Raw genomic sequence first — 21,735 nt, forward strand, 5'->3', positions numbered from 1 at the left:
GTGCACGTTGGTGCTGAAGCCTGTTCACACTGAACCATCATGTCTCGTTAATAAAACACAATTTATTATAACTTGGCAGGGGTGGAAGGACAATTCTACTTAATTTCAAAGGCCAAATAAGTTAGTTTTCTCCGTTTATACATCCAATATAAATATGAAGCTATTTTCTTAACAGTTGTCTATTTACATTCATATCAAACATTATTAAATACAAGGCATAGTCTTATCGATTTTTTTCTAATTTTAAGTGCAATTCCAGTTAATGTATGGAATGTATAACTGAAACAGTGATTCCAAGCCTTTTTGTTAAACACCTATTGTTCCACCTTTTCAGCAAATGTTTGAAGTTAAAGAATCCCATAATACTTTGGGATGTCAAGACCAAGTTTTACAATCACAGTTCTCAAAATACATACAGTTCTCCTCACCTTTAAAACATGTTGAGAAATATTAACATTTTTTCCATAATTCTTTAGAACTTCAAGTTCTTAAATTTGTTCAATGAACAGTGGTGTTTTCCTTGTGGAATCACAGCAGGATTGGTGTGTATGTAACAGAAGCTTTAACAAAGATGTCAGCTCTGGGCTCCCTCTATTCCCCGCGTGGCTGATTATTAAGCCTCATCTTGGGTTGCTGGCGCCCCCTGAGCCCGTCTTCTGTACTGGGAGACTGCAGTCCAGAGCCTGCAGAGAAGACCACCGCTACGAAACAAACAGAAGTCTTCTTTAGAGTGAGTCGTAAGGAAAGATGACTTCAAAGCAATACCACACAATACTTCTTTAGGAGCCCTATGGCAAAAGCTCTAGTATGTACTTCTAAACTTGTTTTGCTGGCTAGTCTTAAAAATGCAGTCCCTAACTTAAAAACTAAAATAGGGATATGTTCCCTTCACATATGGAGGTGAAATTTCTACCCTAGCACGAGTGGGATGTGGTCTTAGAGGTATGTACAGGAGCGCCAGGGCATCTGTGCAAAGTAGGCTATTAAAGTGGAGAACAAAAGGGTTTGAGGGTGACCTGCTGTCAGCTCCTGTCTTTGCTCATTCCACTCCCAGCCTGGCAGTCTGTTGACTTTGCTTACTGGGCCTTTAGCTTCTGCTCCCTCTCAGCTTTTCCCCAGCTTCACCCTTGGAAACTCCAGAGTTTGGAGTGCGGTTGGATAGTTTTTGTTTCCTGACTAAGGGAAAGGGGGAAAGCTACCAGCACTTTCTTTTCTACTGCTTTTATGTACAAGCCTAACCACACCCAAAAAGCCATTTTCTGTTACACAAAATGTTTTGAGGCTATTCTTACCGTAGTCTAAGGTACCTTAGGTCTTCCTTAGTGATATCATTAAGAATATCAGACAGTGTGTAACCCTCTTCAAGAATCTGAAACAAAGATCACATACATCAAGAGCTAAGCAGCTTTGTAATAACAGCCTAGGAATGGTTTGGTTCTCAGCTTACCTTTTCAATTGTTCTCGTATCCGCTCCTTGCAGTTGCAACCAATCGACAAGCTCTTTATCTGTTTGCTGCTCCTGAGACCCAGGAGGGGATACTGAGTTCTCTGTAATGATTAGAAATGTGTTATGTTGTATACTGATGTGTAACAGTAAAAGTCTTTGAGTAGCAAGATGGATGAAATAAACTATTCCAGAATGTAATTGTGCTGTGAAAAGGAAATGGATCAGCTACACACTACATAAGAGTCCACAGTCCTTGGCATCACTTTATAGAGATTAAAGGTGTCATACATAAATAGTTAGTTTGGAGTTTGGTACATTATCTACCACTTTAAATGTGTTTTACCATCTTTAAAATGCCTTTTCTAAGGAATCATTTCCCTTAAGTACACTGGAATTCAAATGAGGAGATAGGTTTCAATACTGAGTTTCGCTTCACAGCTTATCCACCCCACATTCCTCCAAGAGGCAGCTGGAGCCCTTGTGTTCAGTTCAGTTGCTCAGTCGTGTCTGACTCCTTGTGACCCCATGAATCACAGCACGCCAGGCCTCCCTGTCCATCACCAACTCCCGGAGTTCACTGAGACTCACGTCCATCGGGTCAGTGACACCATCCAGCCATCTCATCCTCTGTCGTCCCCTTCTCCTCCTGCCCCCAATCCCTCCCAGCTTCAGAGTCTTTTGCAATGAGTCAACTCTTCGCATGAGGTGGCCAAAGTACTGGAGTTTCAGCTTTAGCAGCATTCCCTCCAAAGAAATCCCAGGGCTGACCTCCTTCAGAATGGACTGGTTGCATCTCCTTGCAGTCCAAGAGCCCTTGTGTAAGTGGCACCAATTGCTTAAGGCTGGTTGAGGTATACTTTAGTCAGTAAACCACCCTTTTTAGGTATGCAGTGCTGAGAACTTTGCTAAGCACAGATAAGGAACCACCACTACAGTCAAGATAGAGAAATTTCTCTATCAGCCCAAAAGTTCTTGGGGCCTTCTATAATCAGTCCTCCCCCACCCATTCTGATTTCTTTTCTGTCCCTATAGTTTTGCTTTAACAGAGTATCGTATAAATGTTCAACATTTATGGAATTGTAACATGTAGGCTTCTTTGCAATTCATCTGCTTTTGAACGTAGTGGTAGTTCCTTTTTTATTACTGATGAGTATTCTGGAATCTACTGGAGTACTTACTGGTTTGAGCTGAGAATAACCTCAGCTGCGTCAAGGCTGACTAGTAGTCTAGCCAGATTTTAAATGGTCTCACACACACACAAGTCCCAGCAAGTGGAAAATCACTCACCATTGGAGGTGAATTGTAACCGAAGGTAGTATAATTCTTGAGTTTTCTGTTCTAGGATGTGCCGTAGAAGATTCTGGTACTCTATCTCTTTTTGAACCAGGTGTTCCAAAAGTCTTGTTAGAACAAAACAAAACATCACTCAGAGAGCCTAACACCATTCAGCTCAACTCAAACATTTGTTGAACAGAAGTTTTAAAAAATGGCACAATCCCAGGTCAGTCTAGGATCAGATTTCAGCCTGCACATGGGCACCTGCCTTGTGTTTCCTCCCCTTGTAAACAAAGACCAGCCCTGCTCAGTGTGTGGGTATCTTCTGTATCAAAATGTATCATAAACCAAAAGATAACCTGATGGTGATCAGGAGAACTCAGCCCGCTTGTCTTCCTAAGTCAGGTCAAGTTGCGAAAACATGGTGAAGCTATTCCTTCCTCACTGGAGACTACATCAAGATAGAAGCCTTGCTGCCTTGGACAGTTGGGGGTGGTGCAGGAAAGATGCTGCTCGGAAGGTAGGAGGGACACTATGGCCAACACTTACCCGGGATGGCACTAAAATGCCTTGGGCTCTGGTCTCACCAGCACTCCTCAGGACAGACCTGCTTCCCTCACTCAGGGCAGCAGGTGCCTCCCTGCTGAGCTTAACAGCAGCTGAGGCGTCTCTGTGCTACAGGGCAGGCGTGAAGCGGCTGTGTTCTTGTCAGCTGTCCCCAGTCAGGCTGGCTATCTCATTACTAATTCTCCTGAGGGGGGAAGATACAGTGCCCACTGACCCTGGACATCAATCACCTTTGAATCCATATGTAACGTTTGATGAATCAGGTGATGATTAACCTTACTGGAAAAACCATTTTAAAAGAAGTGCTATGTATACTGTCAACTTCCACATTTTTCAAAACAAAAAAAAACAGATTTGTCTACAGTTAAACTTCAGAGATCCCTATACGGGGGTGTATACAACTTTGCTTCTGAAATAGGGACACCCTATTGTAGCCAGGAACACTCTGGCTTTAAAGAAAGGCATCCTTCTAGGTCCCCAGTTGAAGCTGAGAATACCCCTTGCCCAGTTCCTTGGGCAATGAAGATGACTTTCTGAGACCTGGGTGAAGCACTCAACAACTCTGTCCCACCCCCGCCTACCTGCTGGTCTCCTGCCTCAGCTTGCTCAGCTGAAAGCTCAGGTGCTGCTGGGGTGGGGCCTCCTGGGCAGCTGCTGAAGCTGGCTCGCTCCATCCATGTGCCACCTGTGCCTTGCTTGCAGGCAGGTCTGCGGGGGGATAGTCCTCTTCCATCTCATCTGTGTCCTTTTCCATGCCTTCGGTCTCTGAGGTGGGCTCAAAGTGGGCTTGGAGCTCTGAAATCATGGAAGAAAAGGAGCACGGTTCAGCAAGGCCATATGCTTGGTGTAGCTTATGTCCCAGGCCAGCAAACCAGGCAGGGGGGCGCCCCGCCAACGCTATGCTCCACCAGGAGACTGCTGACCTTAATAAAGGGAGAGGAGACTATTACCTCTACCTGAAAAGATGGTCCCCACACCGCTTTACAGATAAGGAAACAAGCTTCAAGACATTAAGTTAGTTAGGCAAAGGCAGTTGTAAAAAGGGACAAGCAGCCTTCCACCCAGGCCTGTGTGTTTTCTGCAGTTCCCTGCTTGGAGAGGGGAGTAATGAAGTCCTGGGGTTTAACAAGCCACTCCCACAAGTGGAGCCTGGGCTGAGTGCAGGCAGAGGATGACAGGGAGGGAGCAAAGAGAGGAAGCGGCAGTGTCAACAGAAGTGCCTCCGAGCCCCCTTTCCTAGGAGGCATCACAGAAGAAGGATCAACTTGGGTACTAAGCTGGTCTATTTGAAAACTAGAGCCTATGAAAGCCAGAGATTTGTGTAGCTACCACATGATGAGAGAGAAGACAGCCATTTAAATCCTCAGCCAGCTAGGAGGTGGTCCTGAGGCTCAGTGCGCTGTGTGTATCGTTAGTCTGCGGGCGTGCTCCTTAGTTATGCTGAGGGGGGGAGGTGCATGTAAACAGCACCAGAAGGTGTGCTCAGAATCACAAAATACTGACCCCAAAGGGGTCTGTGACATCATTTTCCTTAATTGCAAGGACGTATATAGCCCAGATGGGAAAGGGAGAGTAACAACTGGTGAGCACAGAGAACCTGGCTAACCTTTTCCATACCCACCATAGCCTAATTTACTGTGACCAAAAAGAGGACCCTTACCTGGGATGAGGATGGTGACCGCAGCCTGCACTGCTCGTCGGATGATGTTGTCCATTGCAAACATCCAGTGGGGCCTAATTAAGTGGTTCCTCAAGATTTTATTTACCTGTAATCACAAAAATCCAGATTTCTGGTCCACTGTATTTTTTTCAGAAATAGGAGTTCTTACCAATTCAAATGTGCTTCTACTCTGAGATAAAAATGTTAACCATGCTGCCCTGGATTTACGTTTCTTCTGAGTCCTCTAAGCTGACCCCAAGTCACACTGGGGTCGAGAGGACAGGTACAGCGATTGGAGCTACTGCATAGGCCTCTTTGTTTATTCAATTAATGTTTGTGGAGCACCCGTGAAACTTCAGGCTCTGTGGTGGGGTCTTGAGACACAAAGCTAAGCCAGACATGGTCTTGGGTCTGGAGCAGCTCACACCTGTTTGCGCAGACACATAAGCTTAAACCACACACCTACTCAGCTGGCAGATGCTGCTCATCCCCAAATCCTACACTCTGCTCTTTGTGGCCAAATGCAATCGTCTCAGTCTCATGTACACCAGTGTTTAGAGAACTGCTGGCACTCGGGATTCAGGTGTAATCAGGTGAGAAGAGATGGATACTATGGGAGAAGATGGTAATTGAACTCATGGTCTCAGCTATGAGCCACTTTGGGGGTGTCCTACCTTCTGTCATGTTCTTTAGGGCCAAATGGGACACTTACAGCATCCTGAAATCCAAACAGTACCAGGTGAATCTGATTGATGGATGAGCTGTCAAAGTCCAGATCCACCTTGAGCTTTGATATTGTGGATGCCATCACCCTGTGCTCCGGGCAGCGGATGAAGTCTCTCAGGATTGCAATGATTTGCTTGATGTGGCCGACTGAGAGATGCAACTCTTCTGAACTCTGATCACCAAGCCCCCAACCAAAAAAATCAAGTCATTGAGTAAATCGGGAGCAGGGGGCATCCAAGAAGTACTGTGGGCACCTAGATGAACCACACTGTCCACTAGCTTATGGAAGTGGGAACCCCCGGCTGAGATAGCGTCTCTGGTCCTAGAACTTCCTCCATATCCTTCCTGTTAGAGGCTTACGAGGCCCCCTCCCCTCTCTGGAGGAATGGGCTGCCATCCTGTTTGACCCCTTGTCAACCACCCCCCACCACCAATGGGCCTTGTCAGAAGGCACAGTTCATAGAGGGCAGTGGCCTCTTAGTAAAAGGACTTCACCCCATCCAAAATGAGTTAAAAGTCACATTTCCATCCACAGCCTTTCTTCCTCAGAGGCAGCAGAGGCTAACTGCAGCTGGGGGTTAACTGGCCTTTGTGCTGCCATGTGGCCTGTTTTCCACCAGGGGGCAGCGCGGCCCCATCAGGGCCTGGTTTCACCGCAGTATTTGGCAAATTCAGGTTTCAGTCTTTTTTGTATTCTCTTTTGTTGGAAAAGAGGACGTTGGGAAATACTTATGGTGATTATTGTAACTGCAAATGTTCGGGGGTGGCAGGCCCATTTGGACCTCTCCTGGGACCCTGCCTTGGGCGGAGGGGGTGGGATTGCAGCCCCCACGCCCAGCCTGTACCTGGGCCACGCACTCCTGCAGGTTGGAAGCCACCTGATTCTGCTCCTCCCAGAGGATTTTGTAAAGGATGGCACGGCGCTCACTGTCCTTTCGCAGCAGGAAAAGGCCCGGGTCCCTGTCTTCAGGGGACGAGGCTGCGCTTCGGTCCTCCAAGGCCGAACTCTCATCAGGAACACTGCGGACAAACGCACGTGACAGTCCTCCGCTTCCCAGGGGCGGGGTCTCTGTGCGGGGGCACCGTGGGGGAGGGGCTGAGAGATGATCCTCCACATCCCCACCCTCAGGAAGATGAAATTGCAGGAGGTGAGACTAGCGTTTTTTCTAATCCCCAGACCATCAGGGTTTTCGGGGACAGGGGGGAAGAAGGGGAAGAAGGAAGGGGGAAGGAGGGGTAACGGGGTGAGGATAAGGAGGGATGGGGAGGAGGAGGAAACGGTGGGGAGAGGAGGAAGAGGGGAAGGGACAGTGAGCGACCACATCGCCCACCTCGCTCGCAATTTCAGTGGCCGCCCAGTCACCCTACTGATCATGCAGACAGGAAGACTGGTTTACACCGGACGCACTCTGTGCCCAAGGGCTGCGGGGCAGCCGTACCTGAGCAGGTGGCTGAGCCGCTGCACCGGCAGCCGGGACTTCTCGAAGAATGGGTCGGGCCGGGACTTCTCAAAGAACGGGTCGGGCTGGGCGTCGGAGTCTGGGGAGACGGAGCCATGCTCGCTGCTGCTGCTGCCCGGCAGCTCTCCGGACGGGGGCAGGGTCAGCACAGCGCCCCGGGGACCCTCTGTCGGGGGCAGCCGGGAGGGCAGGGTGAGCGCGGGCAGCTCCTCGGGCCAGGCGACCCACCAGGAGGCCTAAGCCTGTACGGCTGTAACTGGGGGCGCCAGTGATCACCCAGGGGTCCTGGGAAGACGGAGGCTCTGCTTCTGCAGATCCGGGATGGACCCAAGACTCTGCATTTCTAACAGCCAGTGGTTCTCCAGGTGCAAGAGGCTGAGCTGCCTCCAACCCCATCCACAGCAAGGCCACTCTTCTGTCAGTGCCCAGCAGGACTTACTGGCCCAGAACAGACAGCCTTTAACCAAGGTCGGGAGCAGCACAGGGTGAGAGGCCAGGTTCCAAACATGAAGCCCCAGGCCTTGCACTTGGGGAAGACAGAACCCCAGCCAGGGTGCCTCTCTCCTTCCTCCCAGCCAGAGCCCTGAAAGCCAGGCTGAATGGAGGAGATGGTACCTCACTGTTGCCTACGGGGCTCCCTGTGACTCTCGCAGTACACCGAGGGACAGTCATTTCCTGGGTTTGGACAACCCCACCCCTACTGCGTCCCCACTACTCTGTCCAGGGAGACCTCACCTGCCGGCTTGAAAGCAATCCGGTTCTTCTTGACCTTGTGCACCTGCCTGAAGAAGCCCTCTTGGAGCAGGCCTGCGGCGGTGACGCGTTTGTGGGGGTCAGGCTCAAAACAGGATAAAAGGCAGGCTCTGGCTTCAGCTGAGAGGGTTTCTGGAATCTCTGGGTGGATCTTAAACATCCCCACCTGCATTGAAGGCACAGTGAGGCACACGCAGGTGCACACAAGAGCCACACAACCCCAGTGTCTGCCATCCCGGAGGGCTGACGCCGGATTCCAGCAACGGCTGCGCCAACCAGCCTCTGGAATGCCACTGAGTATGATGTTCGCTGTAGGTCTGTCATATATGACCCTTATTAATATGCTGAGGTAGAAATGTAATCATCTTATATGATACATAGAGAACAGTAGTTCAGCAGGCGAAATGATGAACTTTTCAATAAATGTGCTCTCCATATGGAAACAGATACATTTAGATGAGTACCTCACACCTTTCACAAACATTTAAGAATTTAAATTTAAATTTAAATTTCTGATAAGTTAAACCCTAAGAAAACCCTAAGTAAGGGTATATATAAAGGTCAATCCTCATCCCAAGAAAGGTAGTACCAAAGAATGTTCTAAGCATTGGGCAATTGCACTCGTCTCCCATGCTAGTAAGGTCATGCTTAAAATCTTGCATGCTAGGCTTCAGCATTATGCAAACCAAGAACTTCCAGATGTTCAAGCTGGGTTAAGAAAAGGCAGATGAACCAGAGATTACCAACATTCGCTGGTAGGTTATATATTATACCTCTGTAAACTGATAGTAATTTCTCACAGTAAGGAGGGAAGAGAAGCTAAGGGTTTGGGAGTTGCTAGGTGGTGTAGTGGTTTGGACTTTGGTTCCCAATGCAGGGGTCATGGGTTTGATTCCTAGTTGGGATAGTAAGATACTGGCAGAAGGCAGAGAGAGGAGAGAGAGAGAAAAGAAAAAAACCTGTTTTCTTTCTTGTCCACCTTTGTGGAGAGATTTCTGCATTGGGAGGAGGTTTTTGATTTGAATTCTCTCTCCAACACCAGCAACCTGAATCACCCAGCATGTCTTACCTTGAACATCACTGCCTGTGGCTCACCGAGCTCATGGAATGGAGGCTTGCTGGTGGCCATCTCAATGATGGTGCAGCCCAGGGACCAGATATCAGCTGGGGCACCATACCCACGAGGGCCTTGATCGATAATCTCAGGTGCCATGTACTGCAGCGTGCCTATTGGGAAAAAATACAACAAAGATGGTGGGCACCGTGTTGTTCAAAAACGAAGTGTACCATTAGTAAACAAGTGTGTGAGCTTCGCTCTCCTGTTAATGACAGATGAAGTCTGATCTCACACATAAATGTTGCTGCATCTTTTCTTGGACTAGAGACATGCAGAGTGCCTTTAACACTAGTCACATTGAGAGAGGATCGCTCAAGCCCTTTGAAGGATAAACGGGCCTGATCCAATTCAGTCAACACATCTGAGAGCACTGCACAGACAGAGGGATCGGAATGTGAGACCCACAGGGCCTGACCTGTCTAGAGGAGGAGACAGGCATGATGATGGTGTGCTGAGCAGGGCAGCAGTGTGATGGAAGATATAGTCAGTGCTTCCCAGGGGGCACAGTGGTAAAGAATCTGCCTGCAATGCAGGAGACACAGTTCGAGCTCTGGGTCAGGAAAATCCCCAGGAGGAGGAAATGGCAACCCACTCCAGTATTCTTGCTGGAAAATTCCATGCACAGAGGAGCCTGGTGGGCTACAGTCCATGGGGTTGCAAAGAGTCGGACATGACTAAGCACACACAGATATTAACAAGTATACACAGAAGGCACTGAGAACACAGGGAAAAGTGCCTGATTCTGCCTGGTTCGAGTCAAGGGAAGCTCTAGCTGTGTCAATTTGGGTGTCTGAGAATAAATACCAAGTCAGACTCAGACATACAAGAGACTTCCTGGGAGAAGGTGAGTGAAGGATAAAAGGTGGGGGGCAGTCTCTGATGGCAGAAGAGCTCTGAGACAGCTTAGCCAGGCTGCCCAGGAGGCCCTGACCCAAAGGTGCCCACTGGAAGAGCGCCACATCGGTTCTAGTACCTCCAGTGTGCTTGGTCACTGGCTGGCAGTAGGTGGGGAAAGTATGACCTGGCCAGGAACACAGTGGCCGATCCAAACAGGTGCTGGCTGCGGCTGCCAGTGAAGTAGATTCCTGCCATGAGGCTTGGCCAAGTGGCCAAAGCAGGAGGACTTTCAGGCACGGGGAAGGGCTTGAGCCAAAGCCCATGCATGGGTGGGAAGCACACAGCGAACCCAGGAGCTCTGTCTGACACAGGCCGGGGGGAGAGGGCAGGAAGAATGAAGGCGGCAGCCGCCTGAGTGCAGCCCATATTGTGCGCTGTGTGTACTCTGAAACTGCTGGCTTTGGACTTTCTCCTGTGGATCACGAGCCACCAGAAGCTACCACAGGGAAAGCGGTGATCAGGGAGGAGGAGGGCTTGTTGAAGATATGGGGCAGTGAGGTCAATCAAGGGCTCTAAGAGTAAAATCTTTGCTTTTCCTTGAAACTAATCCTGAGGAGAAGAGAGGGGAATGTGGAAGCAGCAGCAGATGCTGTGTGCTGGCAAAGACACTTATAATAAACAGCCAATTTGAAGGTGATATTGGCCAAAGGGTGAATCGAGAACATTAACGCACCAAGAAATTCCAGTGCCTGCCTCAGGATCACAACCATATGACCCAACAATCCCACTCCTGGCATATACCCTGAGAAAACCATAATGCAAAACGATACATGTACACCCCAATGCTCACTGCACCACTATTTACAATAGCCAGGACATGGAAGTAACCCAGATGTCCATCAACAGAGGAATGGATAAGAAGATGTGGTACATCTATGCAATGGAATATTACTCAGCCAATAAAAAGAATGAAATAATATAATTTGCGGCAACATGGATGCACCTACAGATGATCATACTGAGTAAGCCAGACAGAGAACAACAAATATCATATATTAACACATGTATGTGGCTTCCCTAGTGGCTCAGATGGTAAAGAATCTGCTTGCAATGCAGGAGACCTGGGTTCGATTCCTGGATTGGGAAGATCCCCTGGAGAAAGGAATGGCAGGCCACTCCAGTATTCTTGCCTGGAGAATTTCATGGAGAGAGGAGCCTGGTGGGCTACAGTCCATGGGGTCACAAAGAGTCGGACACGATTAAGTGATTAACACTAACTATGATGGAATCTAGAAAAAATGGTACAGATGAACCTATTTGCAGGGCAGGAATAGAGATGTAGATGTAGAGAAAGCACATATGGACACAGGGTGGGAAAGGGAGGGTGGGATCAGCTGCAAGATTAGAACTGACATATATAAACTACCATGTGTAAAACAGACAGCTAGTGGGAAGCTGGTATACAGGGGGTTCAGCCTGGTGCTCTGTGATGACCTAGAGGGGTGGGATGGAGCTGGGAGGGAGGTCCGAGAGGGAGGGGGTATATGTATACACAGAGCTGATTCACGTTGCACAGCAGAAACTAAGACAACATTGTAAAACAATTATCCTCCAATTAAAAAAAAAGTCACACAACCAAAATAGGTTTCCTGAGTCTTGACCAATGAAAACAAAGGGCTCATTGGTTAAAGTAAGTTTGGAGATGCCACCTACATCTTCCTCTTGAACATCCAATGTCTTATCAGCATTTTTCTTTCCTGTAAGCAAAGGCTCTAGGACAGCTCTGACCAATAGGATGTTCTGCAATAATGGAAATGGTCTATTCTGTGCAGTTCAAGATGGTTGCCACTAGCCACATATGACTGTTGAGCTCTTGAAATGTGGCTGCTGAGACTGAAGAAATAAATGTAAATTAAAAGAATTTTTTTTAGATTTTATTTGATTCTTCCTAATTTAAAGTTAAACATAAATTGGGCTGTATCAATGAGTGCAAGAGATTAGCAGGGCAAAAATGATGGCTTTGGTCTCCTGAGCCGAAAGCCTGGTGGGGAAGTGTTCAGCTGGCAGCAGGGTTGGGCAAGATGGAGGCTTGTAGCAGTGGCTGCAGTGTTAGGAAACCTCAGCCCAGGAAGGGAACCGCCAGTGACACAACATCCCCTACAAGCTCCTACTCTAGCGAACAACACAGGGCGAGGCCTCCACAGGCGATGTGCCTTCTAACTAACCAGTAATTCATTAACTTAGGAGAACCGTGCCACTGTGCTGTATCAAGCTGTCATCTCTCAGCTCTGCTACACTGGGTCTGGGACTGTGCAAACCACACTTCTGCTCTGCCTGCTGCTCCCCGGCCGCTTGGGCGGGTGTGGAGGAGACAGTGCGCCTGTGCACAAGTGACAGGAAGGAGAGGTTAGCAAGTTTCCCTCTGGACCCTCAGCTGGTTGCAGTAGCAGTGGTTGGCTCATTACCAGATTTTTTTGTCCCTCCATACTTTCAGAACCAGCCTCATCTCATCCCTTCCGAGTTATGTGCTACAGCCCAGTTAGCACCCCTGATGGAAAGCTTTGAATTCTCCTCTCCTCTCTGTTCCCTCAAGCCCCAGGGATGGAGGCTGCTTTCTGATTATCAGTAAACAGTTCTTTCAACTAAATTCTCTCTGTAAAAATAACTGCATGTGCACATCTGTGCCGTCGTGTCCAACTCTTTGCGACCCCATAGACTGTATCCTGCCAGGCTCCTCTGTCCATGGGATTCTCCAGGCAAGAATACTGGAGTGGGTAGCTGTTCCCTTCTCCAGTCCCAACACAGGGATCGAACTTGGATCTCTTGTATGGGCAGGCACAGTCTTTACCACCAGCGCCACTTGGGAAGCCCAAAAATAACTGTGGTGATTTCAATTTTCCTGCCTGGGTCCTGACTAACACAATCGCTAAAAGTTAATTCTTAAAAGACCAAGAGAATAAACTTAGAAACTTATGAAGCAGTAGAAAATAGTACTAAACCAAATTTCAATGGCTTATTGACCTCAACTAAACAACTGTCCTTAGTATAATGGTTTCACAATTGGAGGATTAGTCTGCTTCATGCTAAATTCAGAGATTTTCATTATATGGAACCATAGTAAACATCACTGTTTCTAAAGGCAGGGACTTCACAATGACATCCGTATCAGTTATTTATTGCTATATACTAAACTACCCCAAAGGAAAACAGAGCTGGAGAAATCAGACTGCCTGCCTTCAAGTATAGTACAAAGCTACAGTAATAGAGCCAGTAGGGTACTGGCACAAAAACAGAAATATAGACCAATGGAACAAGATAGAAAGCCCAGAGATAAACCCATGCACCTATGGTCACCTTATCTTTGACAAAGGATGCAAGAATATACAATGGAGAAAAGACAGCCTCTTCAATAAGTGGTGCTAGGAAAACTGGACAGCTATGTGTAAAAGAATGAAATTAGAATACTCCCTAACACCATGTACACACACAAAAAAACTCAAAATGGATTACAGACATAAATGTAAGGCTGGACACTATAAAACTCTTAGAGGAAAACAGCCAGAAGATGCTTTAACATAAATTGTAGCAAAATCATTCTTGATTCACCTCCTAGAGTACTGAAAATAAAAACAAACAAATTGCACTCAAAAACTTTTGCACAGCAAAGGAAACCATAAACAAAAAGACAACCCTCAGAACGGGAGAAAATATTTGCAAACAAAGCAACTGGCAAAGGATTAATCTCCAAAATATGCAAACAGTCATACAGCTCAATTAAAAAAAAAAATCCTATAAAAAATGGACAGAAGATTCAAACAGACATTTCACCAAAGAAGTCATGTGGATGGTCAAAAGGCACATGAAAAGATGCTCAACTTCACTAATTATCAGAGAAATGCAAATCAAAACTACCACAAGGTATCATCTTACGCCAGGCAGAAGGACAATAATCAAAAAGTCTACAAACAATAAATGCTGGAGAGGATGTGGAGAAAACGGAACCCTCCCACACTTTTTTGGGAATGTAAATGGGTGCAGTCACTATGGAGAACAGTATGGAGGTTCCTTAAAAACTAAACACAGAACTACCATATGATCCAGCAATCCCATTCCAGGGCATATACCCAAAGACAACCATAATTCAAAAAGATATATGCACCCCAATGTTCATTGCAGAGCTATTAACAATAGTCAGGACATGGAAGCAACCTATATGTCCATCAACAGAGGAATGGATAAAGCAGATGTGCTACATACACACAGTGGAATATTACTCAGCCATAGAAAGAATGAAATAATGCCATTTGCAGCAACATGGATGGACCCAGAGACTGTCATACTGAGTGAAGTAAGTCAGAGAAAGACAAGTATCATATGATATCACTTACATGTGGAATTTAAAAAAGAGGTGCAAATGAACTTATTTACAAAACAAAAGTAGAAAACAAACTTATGATTACCAGAGGGAAGGGGGGGAGGGATAAATTTGGAGATTGGGATTGACATATATACATTCAGTTCAGTTCAGTTCAGTCACTCAGTCGTGTCCGACTCTCTGCGACCCCATGAATCGCAGCACGCCAGGCCTCCCTGTCCATCACCAACTCCCGGAGTTCACTCAGACTCACGTCCATCGAGTCAGTGATGCCATCCAGCCATCTCATCCTCTGTCGTCCCCGTCTCCTCCTGCCCCCAATCCCTCCCAGCATCAGAGTCTTTTGCAATGAGTCAACTCTTCGCATGAGGTGGCCAAAGTACTGGAGTTTCAGCTTTAGCATCATTCCCTCCAAAGAAATCCCAGGGCTGATCTCCTTCAGAATGGACTGGTTGGATCTCCTTGCAGTCCAAGGGACTCTCAAGAGTCTTCTCCAACACCACAGTTCCAAAGCATCAATTCTTCGGTGCTCAGCCTTCTTCACAGTCCAACTCTCACATCCATACATGACCACTGGAAAAACCATAGCCTTGACTAGACGGACCTTTGTTGGCAAAGTAATGTCTCTGCTTTTGAATATGCTATCTAGGTTGGTGATAACTTTCCTTCCAAGGAGTAAGCGTCTTTTAATTTCATGGCTGCAGTCATCATCTGCAGTGATTTTGGAGCCCAAAAAAATAAAGTCTGACACTGTTTCCACTGTTTCCCCATCTTTTTCCCATGAAGTGATGGGACCAGATGCCATGATCTTCATTTTCTGAATGTTGAACTTTAAGCCAACTTTTTCACTCTCCACTTTCACTTTCCTCAAGAGGCTTTTGAGCTCCTCTTCACTTTCTGCCATAAGGGTGGTGTCATCTGCATATCTGAGGTGATTGATATTTCTCCCAGCAATCTTGATTCCAGCTTGTGTTTCTTCCAGTCCAGCATTTCTCATGATGTACTCTGCATATAAGTTAAATAAGCAGGGTGATAATATACAGCCTTGACGAACTCCTTTTCCTATTTGGAACCAGTCTGTTGTTCCATGTCCAGTTCTAACTGTTGCTTCCTGACCTGCATACAGATTTCTCAAGAGGCAGGTCAGGTGGTCTGGTATTCCCATCTCTTTCAGAATTTTCCACAGTTTATTGTGATCCACACAGTCAAAGGCTTTGGCATAGTCAATAAAGCAGAAATAGATGTTTTTCTGGAACTCTCTTGCTTTTTCCATGATCCAGCGGATGTTGGCAACTTGATCTCTGGTTCTTCTGCCTCTTCTAAAACCAGCTTAAACATCAGGAAGTTCACGGTTCACGTATTGCGGAAGCCTGGCTTGGAGAATTTTGAGCATTACTTTACTAGCATGTGAGATGAGTGCAATTGTGCAGTAGTTTGAGCATTCTTTGGCATTGCCTTTCTTTGGGATTGGAATGAAAACTGACCTTTTCCAGTCCTGTGGCCACTGCTGAGTTTTCCAAATTTGCTGGCATATTGAGTGCAGCACTTTCACAGCATCATCTTTCAGGATTTGAAATAGCTCAACTGGAATTCCATCACTTCCACTAGCTTTGTGCGTAGTGATGCTTTCTAAGGCCCACTTGACTTCACATTCCAGGATGTCTGGCTCTAGATGAGTGATCACACCATCGTGATTATTGGGGTTGTGAAGATCTTTTTTGTACAGTTCTTCTGTGTATTCTTGCCACCTCTTATTAATATCTTCTGCTTCTGTTAGGTCCATACCATTTCTGTCCTTTATCAAGCCCATCTTTGCATGAAATGTTCCCTTGGAATCTCTAATTTTCTTGAAGAGGTCTCTAGTCTTTCCCATTCTGTTGTTTTCCTCTATTTCTTTGCATTGATCACTGAGGAAGGCTTTCTTATCTCTTCTTGCTATTCTTTGGAACTCTGCATTCAGATGCTTATATCTTTCTTTTTCTCCTCTGCTTTTCACTTCTCTTCTTTTCACAGCTATTTATAAGGCCTCGCCAGACAGCCACTTTGCTTTTTTGCATTTCTTTTCCATGGGGATGGTCTTGATTCCTGTCTCCTGTACAATGTCACAAACCTCAGTCCATAGTCATCAGGCACTCTATCTATCAGATATAGGCCCTTAAATCTATTTCTCACTTCCACTGTACTATATACAAAATCAGGGTCTTTTCCAATGAGTCAACTCTTTGCATTAGGTGGCCAAAGTACTGGAGTTTCAGCTTTAGCATCATTCCTTCCAAAGAAATCCCAGGGCTGATCTCCTTCAGAATGGACTGGTTGGATCTCCTTGCAGTCCAAGGGACTCTCAAGAGTCTTCTCCAACACCACAGTTCCAAAGCATCAATTCTTCAGTGCTCAGCTTTCTTCATAGTCCAACTCTCACATCCATACATGACCACTGGAAAAACCATAGCCTTGACTAGATGGACCTTTGTTGGCAAAGTAATGTCTCTGCTTTTGAATATGCTATCTAGGTTGGTGATAACTTTCCTTCCAAGGAGTAAGCGTCTTTTAATTTCATGGCTGCAATCACCATCTGCAGTGATTTTGGAGCCCAAGAAAATAAAGTCAGCCACTGTTTCCACTGTTTCCCCATCTATTTCCCATGAAGTGATGGGACCAGATGCCATGATCTTCATTTTCTGAATGTTGAGCTTTAAGCCAACTTTTTCACTCTCCACTTTCACTTTCATTAAGAGGCTTTTTAGTTCCTCTTCACTTTCTGCCATAAGGAGGTATCATCTGCATATCTGAGGTTACTGATATTTCTCCCGGCAATCTTGATTCCAACTTGTGCTTCTTCCAGCCCAGCAGACCCTGATGCTGGGAGGGATTGGGGGCAGGAGGAGAAGGGGACCACAGAGGATGAGATGGCTGGATGGTATCACTGACTCGATGGACATGAGTCTTAGTGAACTCCGGGACTTGGTGATAGACAGGGAGGCCTGGTGTGCTGCGATTCATGGGGTTGCAAAGAGTCGGACACGACTGAGCAACTGAACTGAACTGATATACAAAATAAATAACTAATAAGGACCTTCTGTACAGCACAGGGAACTCTACTCATTACTCTTTAATAGTCTATATGGGAGAAGAATCTAAAGAAAAGAGTGGATATATGTTATGTGAAACTGATTCACTTTGCTGTATACTTGAAACTAACACAATATTGTAAATCAATTATACTCCAAAAAAAAAAAAAAAACCAAAACACATATCGCCTGCTAGGAAAAAAGAATAAATTACCCTAAAGGTTAGCAGTTTAAAACAACAGTTATGATATCACACAGTTTCTAAGGATTTGAATCTAGGAACAACTGGGCTGGGTAGATCTGGCCCAGGGTCATTCATTAGGCTGCAGCCAAAGTTTTGGCTGGAGCTACAGTCATCCGAAGGCTAGACCGGAGCTCGAGATCTACTTCCAAGCTCAAGTAACGGTTGGGAAGAGACTTTGGTTTCTCACCACCTGGGATCCTCCATAGGGTGGCTTAAAATATGGCCTCCCCCAGAGTGTATAATCCAACAGAAAGCAAGAGAAATGCCACACTGCCTTTTCTGACCTAGCCTCCAGATCACACACCACCACTCTAATCTATTCATTAGAAGCAAGTCACTAAGTCCAGGCAGCGATCAAGGGGAGGGGAATAATAGGCTGTGAATACCAGGAGAAAAGGATGACTAGAGGCCATCTTGGAGGCTCTGGCCACAACATCTGACTTCTAGTTAGCACTCAATGGCAAGCTACAAAGCATGCTACAAAGCATCCCCACATAGCATTGGACATCTGACTCTCACAACTCCATTAAGGACGCTCAGAAGAGGTATGAGGTACTGTTATTCTCATTTTATATATGAGGAAACTGAGGCTCAGAGAAGCTAGGGAAATCATTCAAGCTAGAGCCCAGGTCTTTGGTCTTCAAATGTAGAGCTACACACCATGACACTGCTGATCAAAGTAATGGATCCAGGAGAAGCACAACTGAAGAGAAAGCTGCCTGATTCAGAGCAGCTGATGCAAGAGTTTTCAAAGCCATAATGTGACTTCTTCTCATATAACTCGAAGACCTAGGGCAGTAATAGAAACCTGGGTGCTCTGTTTTACTTATTACTGTGTTCATAGGGAACCACCCAGTCACAGCCAGCAGTGACACAGAGATGGATCCACATAACTAAGAGTCAAGGGACCATCTTCAGACAGCATGCATGTTGTGGGTGTACATGAGCTGTACCACAGGCTGGCTTTTGTGGAGAAAACCAAGTGAAGATGCCATGGTGTGGCAAATGAATGGAGCAATCCTGGGAATTTTGCTCACCTTACATCTGGCTCACTTAGGGGGTTTCCTATGATCCTTCAGGTACCTACACAGGTGCAAAAGAAGGTGACAGGGGACTCACAGAAACCTTCTTGGGGTGGGGATGGGGGTGAAAGTGACTTCTTTGGAGAGAGTGGTGCTGGGAGGTCTACACTGTCCCATTACATGAGTGAGGAAGGGCTGTCCCCAGAAGGGTGTGGGGCCATGGCGACTCAAGCAACTCAACATCCACTCAAGACGAGTGCACCTGAAAGGAGGCCACACATGTCAGCATCTTCTAGAGGCCCCCGGACAGTGTTAGAGCCCAAAGTTTCAAAATTTAATGAAGTAGCGAAAAGAGAAGTAAGGTGCAGCTTTCCAGTTTCCAGTACAACCCTTTCCAGGGTTACCCAGTTGTCCTGCCCAAGGGATAGGCCGCCACATCCTCCACACGCCGATCCTGTGAGGGCTCCTCATGGGGCCCGCTCAGAGCCCCGTACGTACGTGTCTCCAGCAAAGACACCACACAGAGGACTGGTTCCCATGGGAGCAAAAGCAGCTGACAGCAGTAGAGCAGGGACCATATGGTTGGGGGAGATCACCACACCCTCTTAACAGCAGGTAAAAGGCACATAAATCCTGGACACCAGATGTAGAACTCATTGTAGACATATCGCTTGAGGGTCTTTTTAAAGGGAATCCTGCTCAAAGACAGCCTTTCAGGGCCTGCTTCCCTCAGTAGAAAAAGACGGAGAGGTAGTTATATGGTGCACGTAACAGACCAGGGTGAGGGGACAGGGGACAGTCAGCTGAAGGACAGGCCCCTGCTGAGGACTCTGGAGTTATATTTAGAGGGAGCCAGCAGCAAAGAGCTAGCAGCAACCATCAGCCAGGCCCAGAGCACAGGAGGCCACTTAGAACAGTGCCCATCAAGTGAAAACGTTCCCTGTCCCTTTCTCCTGCCCACAGCCGCTGAGAAGGAAAGGAGGTGAGGGAGGGAGTCAAGGCTGACACCCTGACCCCTGCAGCCCTGCCACGGACCAGCAGGGACAGGGGCGAGGAGTCCACCCTTTGCACGGGGACCAGCGTGCGATGAGCACAGGCAGACTCTGAGATCCTGCGGGTTCGAATCCAGACTACCACAATCAAGTGAGTATCTCAATACAGTGAGTCACAGGAGCTTTTTGCCTTCCGAGCACATGGAAAAGTTATGCTCACACTATACTACAGTGGATTAAATGTGCAGTTGCATTATATCAGGGGTTTCCCTGATGGCTCAGCGATAGATAAACCCGCCTGCCAATGCAGGAGATGCAGGCTTGATCCGTAGGTCGGGAAGATCCCCTGGAGAGGGAAATGACAACCCACTGCGGTATTCTTGCCTGGAGAATTCCATGGACAGAGAAGCCTGGCGGGCTATGATCCATGAGGTCTCAAAGAGTCAGACGTGACTGAGCGACTAAACAGCAACAACAAAGCATCATATCTAACAAAACAATGTATGGACTTTAGTTAAATAATCCTCTATCACTAAAAGATGCTCACCGTCATCTAAGGATGCAGTTGCCACAAACCTTCAATTTGTTAAAAACAAACAAACAAATGCAGTATCTGTGAAGTGCAGCCAAGCAAAGCACAACTAAACAAGACGTGCCTGGGTGTCAGCCAGAACCCTTCCAGTGAATGGATTCGGACTGCATTTGCTTCTCCAAGTGTCATTAGGCCTTTCTTTCTGTTAGCTAAGGGTGGCTGGAAAAGTCACAGGAAAGGACCGGGATATAAGGGACCATGGGAGACAAAAATTAAAATTACCTCTTTTGAGTCCAACAGGTTCAATACGTTAGTTATGCACATAAACCTGATTCTCTCAAAGGCTCCTGCCAGCTCTAAGTGTAAATGAGCAATTATTTCATTAATGCAGACTTCAGCCTCACTTGCTATGAGCCGGGTAGTGGTTAAAGTGCTTCATTCCAATATCAATAAATTTAATCCACATAAAAACTCTGTGAGGTAAGTATTATGAGCATCTCTGTTTTACTTATGAAGAAACTTGAGACACAGAGAGGTTAAGTAACATGTCCAAGCTCACAGAGCTAGCAAGTGGTTGAGCCAGATTTTGAACCAAGTCTGTTCACAGCCAGAGATCAGGAGAGATTTTCTGTCCTAAGTTCCACTCCTGGGTATCCAGCAGAGAGGAATGAAACTGCATCTCCACCCAGAGGTTTCTATCTGAATGTTCACAGCGGTATTGTTCATAACAGCCAGAAAGGGGAAACAATCTAATGGCCATTAACTGGTAGATGGATAAACAAAAGGTGGTCTAGGGACTTCCTGGGTGGTCCCAGTGGTGAAGAATCCACGTTCCAATGCAGGGAATGTAGGTTTGATCCCTGATCAGGGAACTAAGATCCCACATGCTGCAACTACTGAGCCCACACACTTTATAGCCCGAGTGCTGCAGCAAGAGAAGCCTGCATGCCAAGACTAAAGAAAGCCCACTGCAAGAAGAGCCAATGCAGCCACAGATCAAAACAAACCAAACCAAAATTCGGTCTATCCATACGATGGAAGGCTATTCAGCCAGAAAAGGAATGAAATACCAATACATGCTACAGCACAGGTGAACATCTAAAAGATTCTGTGAAGCGTAAGAAGCTGGGTACAAGGGACCACATATTCTATCTTTCTGTTTATAAGAAATCTCCAGAGTGGGAAAATCTACATAAACAAAGACAGAATAGGTCGGTGGTGGGCTGGGGTTGACTGTAAGGTGGCCCCTTTTTGAGGGTGATGGCAATGCTCAAAAATTGCTTTGCAGCAATGGCCGCACAACTTGGAAAATTTACCAGAAACCATCACAATGTGCACTTTTAATGGGTACATTTATGTGAGTTAAACCTCGATAAAACTGTTGCAAAACCAAAAGTGAAGGGGGCTGACCCTGGTCATAATGGCCCTTCCTCCTGTTATAGCTGGTTTACAGCTACAGCAAAAAGCCTTCAGAAGAACACCTGAGGGGAGAATTTCAGGCCTTAAGGTTGTGTGAAACCTCTGTCTCTCCTTCCAGGCTCTGAAAACCTCTGGGCATTTGCGCAGAAATGCCTTGCCACATCCCCCTGTACCCAATCGGACTGTGGCACCAGGCCGTCGAGATTCCTTTACAGAACCGCTCTGTTTTGCAAAGAGTAAT

The 21,735-nt window shown here is 46.6% G+C and overlaps 1 protein-coding gene across 3 annotated transcripts in view; it reads right to left on the reverse strand.

The window, feature by feature from the left end:
* Positions 1-42: 42 nt before the first annotated feature.
* The window catches only part of MAP3K15 (mitogen-activated protein kinase kinase kinase 15), a 161,936-nt gene continuing 140,243 nt past the window's right edge, over positions 43-21,735 (reverse strand). For 2 of the 3 annotated variants that reach the window (XM_025276772.3, XM_044937537.1), the window contains exons 19-29: positions 8,958-9,115; positions 7,871-8,054; positions 7,115-7,301; positions 6,521-6,695; positions 5,662-5,847; positions 4,950-5,055; positions 3,871-4,084; positions 2,735-2,847; positions 1,448-1,548; positions 1,293-1,369; positions 43-701 (exon numbers count right to left, since the gene is read on the reverse strand). In XM_025276772.3, the coding sequence (XP_025132557.1) occupies positions 614-701; positions 1,293-1,369; positions 1,448-1,548; positions 2,735-2,847; positions 3,871-4,084; positions 4,950-5,055; positions 5,662-5,847; positions 6,521-6,695; positions 7,115-7,301; positions 7,871-8,054; positions 8,958-9,115 (1,589 nt within the window). In that variant the 3' untranslated portion in view covers positions 43-613. The remainder of the gene's footprint in view (positions 702-1,292; positions 1,370-1,447; positions 1,549-2,734; positions 2,848-3,870; positions 4,085-4,949; positions 5,056-5,661; positions 5,848-6,520; positions 6,696-7,114; positions 7,302-7,870; positions 8,055-8,957; positions 9,116-21,735) is intronic. The other variant, XM_025276771.3, reaches the window with a different exon arrangement.

This window comes from Bubalus bubalis, chromosome X (genome assembly GCF_019923935.1).
Source record: "Bubalus bubalis isolate 160015118507 breed Murrah chromosome X, NDDB_SH_1, whole genome shotgun sequence".
NCBI lineage: Eukaryota > Metazoa > Chordata > Mammalia > Artiodactyla > Bovidae > Bubalus > Bubalus bubalis.